Source organism: Camelus ferus, chromosome 8, assembly GCF_009834535.1.
Source record: "Camelus ferus isolate YT-003-E chromosome 8, BCGSAC_Cfer_1.0, whole genome shotgun sequence".
NCBI lineage: Eukaryota > Metazoa > Chordata > Mammalia > Artiodactyla > Camelidae > Camelus > Camelus ferus.
In genome coordinates this window covers 36,784,160-36,797,835 of record NC_045703.1, presented here as the reverse complement: position 1 = coordinate 36,797,835, position 13,676 = coordinate 36,784,160, and the positions used below count along the sequence as shown (strand labels likewise).

Sequence of the window (13,676 nt, the reverse complement as noted above, 5' to 3'; positions counted from 1 at the left end):
TCTTTAAAAGCATAAAGGGAAGAGCCTCAATAATAATTATCCCATCTGATGAACTGTGAGAACGTGTATGATATTCAAGGGCAACTGCTAAACTGTCACCGTGAAAAAACAACTCTTTTACAACTAAGAAAAGGAATTTGGCTAAGTCACAATCTAACATCACCATAAATTTGTATAGAACTTTGTAGCTGTCAAGGCGTTTTATCCCATTGATCCTCAGAGACTCTTTCCTTCTTTACTCCCTCAAAAGGTTAACATTGTAACATGAAAGTTTTACTCTTCTTAGGACTCAGTCCAGAATGATTACTGAGCCCGCCTCACAGTCTTACATGCACGGTGTTCTTTGATTCTTGTGGTTTCTACTGAATCAGCTAGAGTGCAGGTCATTTGGAACTCTGAAGCGTTTCCCCTTGTGAATGAGGAGCAGCCGTCTGTGCCCTCAGTTGATTAGGATATAGGCCTCCCTGTGTAATGTCCACCACAGTCTTTGGTCTTTCCTTTGTTCTACGTTACCTGCTCTCTTCCCACCCTCCCTAAAAGCTGTCTAACCCACCAAGGACTAGGACAGAAGAGAAAAACAAACAGCAAAGTTTTTTCTTTGGAAAGAATGTTTCCCTTTCCAAGTCCCTCCTGCATTTCCTTTTCTGGAGGGGAGGGGTCGTCAGGGAATGGAGGGTGCTGCTTCTACACACAGCAGCATCTGTGGGGGCCCTGAAAACTCACGGTGGGTCTCCCAGACAGAAGTGAAGATGGGGCCTCTTTATTGACAAAGTAGTTCTTCTTTTCTCTTATATCCCCTAGGATGTTTCTGAGTTCTGGGTTGCAATCATTAAAAAGAGGAGGCTAAAATTTTGTGCTTATTTTAATCATGGAGGGGCTTGATCAGCCAGGATATTATCACCTAATGATTTCAACATATTTTACTGGAAGATTTCTCTTCTGTAAATCAAAAATACAAATATTTGGTAGATTGACTTATAGTTAAATGACTTGGTTTTTATCTAACATGATATAAGAATGAAAAGGTTTTATTTTTACTGTGAGAGCATTTTCTGTATTTCTGTTACATCCTTTGAAAAGAAAGTTTTGTTTTTATTTTTGCACCCTGTTTGAAATTTTTTTTTTTTACTGCTTTAGGTAACATAACTGCATTGAAAGATACGGGCACTGTGACACTCTCAATAGATAGGATGTGACATTATGACACATTCACTGGGTAACTGAAAACCATATAATTGATTTTTGTATACATATTTTAATAAATAAAAGTTATTAATGTGTTTGATTTTTTCAATCTGTCATCTTTTCTATATAGTACTGGCATATAATTTTTAGACATTTTAAAGTGTCTGTTTGTTAAAGAGCAAAACTTTCTTTGAAATTTTACCATTTTCTTACTTTGCCAGAGACTCAAAAATAATCAGAGGATAATTAATTTCTGAGTAATAGGAAATTCATTATTTTATGTAGGTGTGCCCTCTTGTATCTGTACTAGGAAGTCTTGATCTTGTTTTATTTGGGGAAAGTCACTGAAAACAACCTACAAAACCAAACTGCTTATCCTCAGATTTTTTAATGTTCATATCAATCATGAGCGATTTCATTGAATTCAAGGTTTATTTTAATGTAGGTGTTTTGCATTAAATAATCATTTTAAATCAAATGAAATATAAAAGGCAACATTAGACATTTAAAAATTAGTTCATTTTTGGTATTCTATAAAGTAAGATTAGAATTTATTCTACAGTAGAAAGTATTTGAACATTTAGTATTTAAAATCTTTTAAATACATAATTTATTATATCTTACTCTTTACACATTATGGTAAACAGAATAAATAAGTTCCATGTAAAGAATGGGGTTTTGCTTTACAATATAATCTGAGTGACAGCATTCTGTAATCCTCAAGCATAAGCTTTTAGTTTCTATTAAAGGAAAAATGAAAAACAAAAAAATTCTTTATTTCTGTTTGACTTAGGAAGAACTCCATAACCTTCACAGTTTATAATTTGAAGTTGATGTTGTAATGAGCAACATAATGAAAAGGGTAGAATTTATTATTTCACATTTTCTACTTCTTAAGATCATAGCAGCTAATTATAGCACTTGGTTACTTTTTGCCTGGGTAGTTACTGACACCAGTGAAGTGGATATATCACTCATTGTTCGTAAGCTCTTCTAGTTGATATTAGGGATATCCAACCCATAGATGAGGCTTTGCTCAAGAAATCCCTCTGTCAGTGTGAATCCCCCTTTCCCTCTGTTCCTCAGGTATTAGTGACCCAAAAGTATCCTGCTCCCATTTTTGGTACCTCTCAGGGATTCAGAAAAAATTTAAAAGCAGTATTTCCTTCACTATTTTGTTAGCAGCACTTGTGTTACAAACCAAGGTCAATATTGACTTTCCCAATTCTTTTAGTAAACATATTTTAGCAAATCATATACTAAATTACACATTCTCTACTCCTTTAATAATTATTATATTGGTAATATGTCTTGAACTGAAGTTAAAATTATTGGATTATGCAGTATAGATGTAAACTACTTTGAACTTAGTTTTAAACTGTGTCAGTTTAAATTACCAAATTTTGGTGAGTATATTTTCCAAGCCAACTTTTACTTCTATTGTTTTATGAGTTGTTGGAAGATATTTTTAAATGACAGAGTGGAAATTGGAAATGCATTCAGCAAGAAATAATTGTGGTTAGCTTTGCTAGGTCTACAATTTAGCATAGTGTAGTGGCCCCCTAAATAGATGTTTACCATCTTGCTGATAGATTAAGGGAAATAGTTATATCCTGTCATAAACAATAGGGGGACAAAAAGCTCATTTCAAAATTTAATCAAAGCATTTGTTAACTTTGGAGAGCTAGTACAAATTTTTATTTTTTAATGCTTGAAATAATATATAGTTTTAATCTTCCTTACCTACATTGAATGTGAGATTAGAAGACAACCTATAAACTCACTCTGATATCTTAAGATTTCATGATTGCAGCAATAGTGTGGCAAGTTGTGTGCTCTAACTCAGATAATTAGCTATAGTGCCTTAAATTACAGTTAGGTTCTATTCTATTAGTCTATTAGTAATTATGGCTAATCACACTGTCTGATGTTAAATTAACCAACAGTTCTCCTCTATTGATCACAAAGTCCTAGAGGGAACAGGTTTATGTTCTAGAATTCTATATTTCTTTGAAAAAAAATTAGTTAAGCAGATTTTATTTACATAATGGTATGGTCTTTTTTCTACTTGCTTCTTATAAACTTTAAAAAATGTTAGTGTAGTATAGAAAAAGAATACAATTTATTTTAAAATGTAGGTTCTGAGAGAATTACTACAAAGACTTTGTATGATGATAAAGATAACAAATGTGAGGTGTTAGTGGGCTGTTTCAAATGATGATGCTTCATTGGAATAATTATTTTGGTATACTTGGTGAAGATCTGCAAAATACCTAATAAACATTAAAGAGGCTTTTACAGTACAGTATAAATTACATTTACCCCAAAGAGTGAAGCTAATGCTTTATATGTGAAGTGAACTTGTTAGCAGTGCAGCTTCAAAACTAAACCACTAGTTCATCCTCAGGAAAGATTTGAGATAGCAATTTATAAGCTCTGTTGAGAAAATCAACAGTTACATTATGCACACTTATAGTCATTTTAAAGTTAATTTTTGAAAATAAAGCTCTTTTCATGTTTACAAGATCCAGTGGATGAATACATTTGCTAACAATTTGTTTTGCTCCAAATCTTGACCTTTTCACAAAGAAATTCTTCTACTTAGGAAGTGGTCTCTAGTATTGTTTTCCCTTCTTCATGGGATGGCAGATTTTTAAGCTGATGGTGATAAGTTGCAGCATTGGAGAGTGCAGCAGAACTTCAGAGAAGCATCACGATGATGCAAATCAGCAAGAGACATATTAAGATGAGACAGAAATTGATAAATAGGTTCTGGAGATTTTGCCGTGCTTGTTGAGGCATTTCAATGGTTGAAGCTCTCCTAATAGCAGAGCGAGTGAGATATTGGACTTTCTCCATGACACCAGGAAGGCAGGAAGCCTGAAGTTTTAAATGGTGAAGAGAAAGATAACAAGCTGCCAGCCAAATGTGAGATCACTGTCTTCTTTTAGGTAGCCTGCAACGTAAAAATAGTAAATGGATTAGCATCATACGTGTAACCTATTCTCTGAACAGGTAAAACCATGTAGAGTTAATCCCTCTTCCTCAACATTATTTGTATCTATGACATCAGATATCTCTAAAGTCTGTGTGTGTTGCTTTGCCTCTCTGTTTCTCTCTGTCTTTTTTGGTGATGATCACCATGATGTCTTATGTTGAGAGTGTAGTAACTTCAGTCTTTGTGTCCTCCTCTCAAAATGACTAGAGGTATAGTTTGGTTTAGGGTGCAGCTTGTTTTGGGCTGTTCCCTTGGGCGAAAGTTCTTACATATACTTTCATTAAGACTATTTCTCTATGAGCATAATTGCTGTGAACATTAGGGTATTAATAACTCCAGAGCAAATCTCATAAAAAGAAATACATGCAATAAATTATTCTCCAGATGTTGATTTCAGTCCAAAATAAAATAGTTAAATAATAAGTGTTTTACCAGAACTGTAGATTCAACTGTTTATCATTCCTTTTTATGATTTACAGCTTTGTAGAATATACTACTTTAAGTAACATTTTAACAAGATGATATTAAGTGCTGAAGACTGTCAGACTCAGAAGGCATAGTAATAAAATTATCATTATCTCACCATCTAGCCACAGACAGTTGCTATTTGTAAAGGACCTGTACTTAAGAACGTTTCCATTTGCTTTCTTTCAGAGCTTCCACAAGCTATTCTGCCTCATTAATTAATTAGTTGCTGCCTAATTAATTATGTGTGCTAATTAATAAAAAAATTGTAAAATAATACATCATTATAGAAAATTAGATATAGACTAAAAATTAGCCGTAAATTAACTGCTCAGATATAACAGCTGTTAACATTTGTTGATATATCATTGTTAATCAAGATATTACTACCTTGCCCAGCTGCCAGACTTCATTTTCTCTCTAGAGGCTATACAGCTCATGAAAGCCCATCTCAACCTTCAGCTCTATTTCTGAGAGAGACTAGTGCTGAAGACAATAGGGAGGAGAACTGAAAGAATGAGAAAGGGGAAGGTACATATCAGGCCTGGTCAGTTAGAACTTCTCACTTATTGTTACAAAGAAATCATGTGGTATGTGGTGGTTAGATTCTGTCATTTCAGCACGACTCTATTAAGTTTTGAATATATACTAGACTAAGCTTTCATTTGTTTGGAGACTCTGGTCTCCTTCATAGTGTTGCCCTGTAGGGAGGTGATCCAAGCAGCCAACTTATGTCAAACTTCATTTTTTCAAAGAGTTGATAACAACCTTTGTTTCTGTAGCATATACTCTTCATTGTCCAACACGAGTGGCTGTTACTTAGTTTATCTGTGACATTTCCTATGTAGAAAATGGCAGCTTAAACTTGGTATGTATTTAATTTAATGGCTTTATTTGAATTCCTCAGATAAAATACTATAGAAACAAAGGGATTTTCTTTTGTTCTTTAAGAAAATGCATCCATTAGGTTGTTTCTGCTTATATTTGCTTATTGTAGATATGGTAGATTTATACTGTTGGGTAGTGTGGAGAAGGTTTTCTTTATTTATATATTTGACTAGTCTTTTTATATGAGATATATAAGAGTACAGTTAAGAAGGTAGTAAAGAATTAGCATTGGCAATTCCTATTTGAACTTAATTTTTGTGAAGTTTCAGAACTTAAATAGTGCAAAAGGTATGGATTTTAAAATTAGAGATGAAACATGGAAAAGGAAGAGCAGGCCATTTGTTCATCACAGAGCATATACAAGAGTCACTCTACGCTGACACTGATGAGTGGTACTTTAGTCACATGAAACATGTCACCTTTCCATAAATACTTCATTCCCTTTTATGATTCTGTCTTCTGCACATGTTGTTCTGGCTCTGCCTGGAATGTCTCCCCTCCTCCTGCCTCCACCTTTGATTCTTTGCCAGGCAAACTTCAGTTAATCCTTAAGACCCAGTTTAAATATCACTTCCTAATGAAACCTTCCATTAATCATTAAGGCAGAACTGGTATCACCTCTGCTAGTTTTTAGTAGGGCTTTAGTATTACCTACATCAAGATATGGCTGTCAGGCTATGTTCTAATTTTGATTTACATGCCGGTGTCCCCAACAAGACTAAAGTCTAGTTCATGAATGTAAAGAGTCGTGTGTTTACTTTGTATTCTAGTACTTAGTGCAAAATTGGTACCATCTGAATAAATCAGTGAAGTTGAACAAGGGATTTTTATGATTTACTTTAATATTTTTAGAAAATTATTAATAATCATGGATATTGCTGTGATTGAAAAAAATTAACTATATAAATAATAGAATTTGATACTTAAATGCATAATCTCCAATATTCTAAAGTTTCTGATTTTTTTTGTTGCTGTTGTTTTTCACAGATGAGGAAAATGAGGCTTAGAGGATTTATCTTAGAGGACTAAAATAAAGTGTTGTATGATAAACAACGTTAACCTGAATTAGGCTTTCTACAAATGGGTATTTGGTGTTTGTGAAGTACTAAGAGGTGTGCCCTGAAGAGATGAGCTCTCTAATGATGGATATATAATGAATATACTTTAAAGATGATCTCATGATACTTCAACAGCCAACTGTTGTTGGAAAAGGATAGTTTGTTCCTGGAGACAAATTGAGTATAAAGGAGACAACCAAAGATGGTGTCTTGTTTCTTATCAAACTTAAAAATATGTTGTAATTCTAAAGTGATTTATAGTCACTTTATAACCTTATGCTAAAACTAAGTCTGCTTTGCATGCTGAAATGTTAGCTGTATGCATGCAATTTATTTTACAGTGGTACAATCTGAAATGTATTGAGTCCTGATTCTGTGGAACTTCTGAAATCTGTATGGTAATAATTAAGCCAAAATTTGTTCCTAAAAGATGAGGCTTCCTGTCATATGCTGAGAATTGAAAAAAACTGTGGGAACAAAGGCACAGTCCTATTTTTAGAGTTCTGTGACCTTCACCATGTTATAATTTATGGCATGATTGTCAACTGTTTATCATTTTTTTCTCTGCACTCACAATCATCCTATGAGTATTCAACTCCTTCAGTCTTTTTTTTTTTGTTGTTCTTCCCTTTATTAGAGACAAGCTGTTAATACAGTAGTATTTTATTGAGAGCCAATAAAAATAGTTTCAGTTTATTTTCATTTTATCTAATCTTTTAGAGCATTCTTTTGGGATAATCGGAAATAGGTTGTGTTGGGATGTTCTGAACATGCATCTGGCCTAAACAACCATGGGAACTGAAATTTACCCTACCCCACCCCTTTTTAGAAGTATGACAATATGTGTAAATTAGATGTGGGACAAAAGGAGTAAGAATACTTTGAAAATTAATTCACCATCCAGGCCCTAGAATCAGAATATTGAAAATATGAAAGATACTTTGATAGGAATTTGGTTGTAGAAAAGTGCCAGATCCCTGTCTTTTGAGTTACATGTTAAGAGGCAGAAAAGTACCCACAGAGTAGCTTGTATGTCTGTGGGAACTGTGTTTAGTCTAATTTTGGGGAGGGATAGGAAGAATAACTCTTTACCGTTCTTTGTAGGATTTATAAAGCCTTTGGTTGTCCACTTTTCCTCTTTTGCTCAAAAAGGTGAAATTGGGAAGTAAATGCAATCAAGTTCAAGATAGTGTTCTGTTTTTTGAGTTGGAAGGAGAGAGAAAAACCCCAGGCAACTCTAATCCATCAACAGATCTCTTGTGCCATGTTAGGCAACATTTTGAAAGGTGAAAGTTACCTTGTGTGCTTCTGCGGTAGTCCTCACTTTGCAGTGAGTCCTATTTCTCAACGTAACATCAGATACATTCTTGTGCAAAAAGGAACCTTAGTAGACTTTTGAAAACTTCCGGTATTTGCTTTATGACTTGCTAGACAACTGATATTCTAACCATGTTGTATATGCTGAGTAGCAATCCCCATATAATTTAAGCACTTTTCAGTGCTTTGCAGAATTTACTGAACTTCATTTTTGGTACTGCCTCTGCTGAAGTCATAAATTCCTGAGATTCTATACATTTTTGGCATTCAGAATTTTGTTTCCTTTTAATTTGTGTCTGCTTGTTTGTTCTTTTAGTAAACATGGGCATATCTTGCTAGTAAATTCAAGTAATAAACATACAAGATGACAGTCTGGCATAGTTTTTTGAAATTTTTTCTCATTAAGTTGGTTCAGAAGATTAGAATTCTCTATAGATTTGAATTTATAGGACTTGTCTATATTAGGATTATTTGGCTTTTATTTTCCCCCTACTATTTGCTGTCATTTTTGAAGGTAATCCAGAAGCGATTGTGTATGTATACATCATTTTTTTTGATTTGTTGAATTAAATCAGGTTCATAATTAGATTGGTCATCAACCTGATGGCATCCAAAAATTCACTTGGGTAGAGTCATTTCCTGTGAGATGGCCTAATGCTACATCTAGAAGTTGTGTTTGAAGTTATTTTGTGACAGCAAGGTTCCAGAGCTTTGTTGGTCCACACTGGCCATTTGAAAGAATCTTCAAGCTGCTTCTGCCTGGTTATGAAAAGAATTGTGTAAACATAAAAATCAACATATTCTCAATCCCTAAAGTGACCTCATAATGAAATATTTCCCTTGCTTTAAAGCTTTGCCTTTAGGAAAATTCATTAAGTGGTAGCATGGAGATTTTTTCTTTGAAACTGGCACATTGCTGTTGCTATTTTGTCTGTAGGCTTGTCTTCATTATCTGCTTATTATGTTCAAAATAATTTATTTGCAATTAAAATACTTTTTAACCTTGTAGTAGTTGATACTTCAGAGTCTTCTTTGAGGGGAAAAGCATGTGGAGAGAAAGTGTAGGGCAAGTTTTAAGGAAAATGAATGCCAGCTAAGTATACCCCCACCAATATGAGTTTGCCCTTTTTTTTTTTTTTTTGAAAGAACTGAAGGGTGGAATACATTTTAAAAAGCACTAGAGGTCCTCAGTTGACTACAAGTGTACTTAACTGGGGTGGAGATGTATATCCCGACCTCATTTTCATGTGTTTATTTGGTGATACATGCTTCAGAATTATGTAGGGTAAGAACATTGAAATGTTCTATTTCTGGAAATGTTCCAAGAGACCACATATTATCTGATCTAGGTCACTGTAATTTAGAGGCATCACTTCCTTGATTTCTAACCTTTAGACTTAATTTGCTGGTATGATCAGCATTATGTTAATTCATAGTTTAGATGAAAGTTAGTGATTTTCCTAGCATAAATAAAGCAAGATTCCTCTGTTCAAGCACCTCAAAACAAAGGGGGTTGAATATTTTAAACTGTACAATACGAGGAGGTCAGAAATGAAGTTGAGGAAAGCTAAGGATTTAATACGGAGCTGGAATAAAGTATGAAAAGTGTGGTTTTTGTGAAAAGTTTTGAGGAGAAATTAAGCTGGATTTTAGGTATCAAAGCTAAATAGATTACAGGCATGAGTATTTTAGCAATGAAATAAATTAAATAAAAGGAAACTTTGATTGATTGTACATGTTACTGTTTTTTTAAAATCTGTGCAGTTATTTTGAGTTTTGTCTTCCAGGACATACCGCTTAATAACTGAGAACATCTATAATTTTCTATATCCCTGGCTTTGAAAATGATGAGGAGAATATTATATAGGGTCTTAAGGACATAATGCCTCATGCATAAATTAACTTTAAATGAAATGGAGTGGTTTTAAAGTAGAAGTTTTTATCCTTTGACTTTGCCTTTTAATGTGCCATTAACAGTACTGAGGACTTTATTTTGTTTTGCCAGTGTCATGACTTATTTTTAAGCCATGTTGAATAGTGGATGGGATGTGTGTGTGATTTAGAGTTATAAAATCTTGGTTCCTGCCAAGGCTCCCATTTTCTAGCTCTGTGACCTTGGGCAATTCACCTTGTGGCATCTGTTTCCTAAACTAGAGTTGGAGTGTCAAACATATAGGAATTGAGTATCAAATGAGATACTTGTATATGGTGCATTTAGCAAATTGTTCAAGAATAAAGAAGTTTTAATTGACCCTCTATTTCTAGGATTGGTAATAAATATATAGTCGAATTTAGGTAATCTATATTTAATTTTTACTTAAAACTTTAATACATTACATAATTTATTGTGATTAGTAACATAATTAATATTTTACCTAATACATTTAACACGTTACAATTTTAATTCTTTTTGGAAGCTGTTTTGTTCATGCAAATAGTCTCCTTTCTCCAATGAATTAGTGAGATTAAGAAACAATATCAATATGTAATTAAATGCAATTTTTTCTGGAATATTATTTTTCTTTATGTCCACTAAAATACTCTTAAAATAATTTTGATCTTTGAGTTTTAGGAAATGATAGTCATGTGACTCCTCTTAGTAAAGCAAAGTACTCTAGCTTTTTTTCACATGGTTTTGAAACTTAATCAGTCTTTCATAATTTAAACATCTTTCACATTTCTTCCCTTTTATTTCATTGGATACTTTTTTAAAAGCACTAAGTTTTAAAGCACATGAAACAAAGACAGTACTTATAATTCATCTTATGATAGAGCTGAACTAGTTTAGACATAATGTCTGGCCCTAGGGCATTGTGTTTGAAATTTGAATAACAGTCACTATAACTATAATTTCTGTTAGTCTGGACACTATCTGAGATAACTAATAGCAGAATTTCTGCTTTTCTAGAAATTTTCAACTTTATGGAGCAATATATGACATGAAATTTTGGTACTATGAAAGAACTTGTGAACATCTCATTTGAAGTGTGAGAATGTAATTTGATAGACACTTGAGTAAAAATGCATTTTTGCATGGCTTAAGGAAAACTGCTTAAGGAATTATAAAGTTCTTGTCTGTAAAAAAGCAGTAGATTTAACATTTGTCATAGGATCTTAGAACCTAGAGGTAAATTTTATCTTAACATATATGGAAATAAAAATGAAATAAAATCGATGTAATATCCTTTATGCCCTGACTGAAATTTGAGAATGAAGACACATTTCATGTATTAAATTGAGGATTGTAACATCAAGAGTGGAGTAGAATTTAAACAGAAGTTATAAAATTTATGATGGCATCTCCATTCCTGGGCATTTTTTTCATCCTCCTCCCCACCTTCTAAATGCAAGAGAGGAAACTGAAGAACACTGGAGGATAGTAATTTGATAAAAGTATATTCACTTATAGGCAGAATAAACATTTATTTTATGAAGTTCACGCAAATGAGATAGTTAGGAATATTTGTACTGCCAAAATAATCTCTTTATTTTTAGAATAAAGAAATGAATGTTCTGTAACTTCAGAAAGAATTTTACATGTTTTTGAGAAGTGTTTTGAAATGTCCAGACTTGTTATTTATTATACAATATTAACTTTAATACAAGTAACTCGATTTATTAAAAGCCTGAATTTTTTTTTTAGAAATTGACTGGATTTTATATAGAGAGAAAAGTCTTCAAAAGCATTTTAAAAGTAGTTTGTGCTATGTATTCTTAAATTCTATTAATATTCACTGTAAGGAATCATAGTGGTAATATTGGAATAGTCATACCAATAACGTTCATTTTGTACAATCACACAACTGTTCACAGTATTCTGGATGTAAAGACAACCTAGTTCTGCCCTACTTCTTAGCAGAATAACAAGTAACAAAATGAAACCATTGTTTTTGTGTGGAGAAATCAAATTACCACTACCACCAAACATGGTAACATCATTGAAAGATATTTTAATTTGCAGAAATTCACTTGTGAACAGCAAAATAAAAGTGAAAGTTAAATTAAAATGACAAACCAGTAATCAGGATCAAAGTTGAATGCAACCTTTATCATTTCTAAGTTAAATCTTATTCTTAACTATCACTGAATGGGTAAGCATTTATTTAGAAAATAAGCTTTATGTCAGACATTTTACTGTCTAACTTTCAGCTGAAATTTATAAAATATTAACTCTTTACAAAGTCTAATAAATTTGAGTTCTAGAAAGTAAGAATTGCCATAGTCAGTGAAATCTGCTTACCTTGGCTGTTGTGATGATCACAGTATAGAGTATTGGGAGTTGTATGAAGTGCTGTTGGCGTTTAGCTGGAAAGTTTTCTGACTCTGTTACCAGAGTTATGGGAACAATTGAAGTAGGTGGAGGAGAAAAAGAGTTCTAGGGCGGTCTGATGATGTCACATAGGAATTCTGAAGTTATGATTGGTTAGCCATGGTCTTATCACAACCAAACTTTTTAGAATGTCATTTATCTTAATGTTAGGTATGGAAAGGTCATTAACACTTTATGCCTCCTTTTTTGTTTTTAATTTTAAAAAGTATATGGGAGATAAATGAAAAAAGTTAATTTTGGTGGTAGAAAGCTCTTTTTTAAAGGTTCATGCATTGTTAGGCTCAGAAATAATTGTAAGCTGAGGGGATAATATTGAAGACCTAAAAGAGTTAAAGTAATAGGAATTTTAATAGTGAGAATAATAATACTCATATAAGCCAAACAACTTTTAATGAGTTGTTCTTGCTTTAATAGTGCAACTTCATGTTAGCTTCTAGCAAGACAATAATTAAACATTGTCACAGAATCAAATTTTATACCTTTTCTTGACTTGTTCTTTTCTCATGTCTGTGTGTGTATCGGAGAGAGTGTGTGTGAGAAAACCAGGCTAATAAAGCTGATTTGGGTTTTAAAAAATTAGCTTTATCTTATAGTTAAAGAATAATAAATGTATTTAATTCATTTATATTTTCTTCAATTAGGGCTTTAACAATATATTCATGCACAGTAATTCTCATATTTAAACTGAGAGATATCACCCAAGAAAAACTGCTGTTTAGAAATTTAAGTTTTTAAGATTTTTTACAGCTGCATTAAATTACTGTAAAACCTTACCGAAATTTTAATAAGCTGACACATTATTAAGAGTAACTTTCTAGCAAAAAAGGAATAATCATAAGTCCCTGATTAGTGGCATCCTAGTTAATGATACTTTATTGATGATAGGTACACAAGTGTTTGGAAATTTAAGTAGTATTTCTAAACGGGTGTGCCTCATTTAATGCAGTAGTTGTTTTCCTGAAAATTACTCTGTAAATACAGTCTTAGTAAATGGAATGATATTTTGAACTTGAGAACAGAAAAGAATTTATTTGAAAAGCCAGGCATCATTCCTCTGTTTTTTCTAATTTTTAAAAAATATATTAGATTTACTTAAGTCACCACACCTTCAAATTCTCATTCTTAAATCTCGCCTGTAATTCTGGAGAAGCTACTTGTTATTTTTAATTTTTTAAATACTTACAGCAGAGTGAACTCAGCCTGCTTCACTTTCTTACGGGGAACTAAAGTCTTTTCCAGCAGCTGCTTATGTGTCCTTAAATGGAGATGATTTTGGCTTCTTCCAAAGAAAGATAAATCCTTTGCTAGAGGAAATCTCTCGTTATTTAAAGAATCAGCTAAAACTATCAGAAAAATAATATTTCAGCAAAGACTCTGTGAACATTGCTAAGGGAAAATTTACAACTTAAAAGTAAAACCCAAAATTAAATAAATT

General features: G+C 32.7%; 2 protein-coding genes across 8 annotated transcripts in view; one reads left to right on the top strand and one right to left on the bottom strand.

The window, feature by feature from the left end:
- The window catches only part of CEP85L (centrosomal protein 85 like), a 217,633-nt gene that overhangs the window by 101,550 nt on the left and 102,407 nt on the right, over positions 1-13,676 (top strand). The window lies entirely within an intron of this gene.
- Positions 1,604-12,308, bottom strand: PLN (phospholamban). 2 transcript variants are annotated; one of them, XM_032484779.1, is made up of 3 exons: positions 12,152-12,264; positions 5,039-5,156; positions 1,604-4,141 (listed from the first exon to the last, which is right to left on the bottom strand). In XM_032484779.1, exon 3 carries the CDS (start codon positions 4,042-4,044, stop codon positions 3,886-3,888), a length of 159 nt encoding a protein of 52 aa, XP_032340670.1. In that variant the 5' UTR covers positions 4,045-4,141; positions 5,039-5,156; positions 12,152-12,264; the 3' UTR covers positions 1,604-3,885. The 2 variants fall into 2 exon arrangements, with proteins under 2 accessions (XP_032340670.1, XP_006188072.1); XM_006188010.3 differs by lacking the exon at positions 5,039-5,156 and having other exon boundaries at positions 12,152-12,308.

Bases quoted from the DNA above. Each gene is read 5' to 3' on its own strand.
- PLN (XM_006188010.3), bottom strand. From the start codon at position 4,044: ATGGAGAAAGTCCAATATCTCACTCGCTCTGCTATTAGGAGAGCTTCA.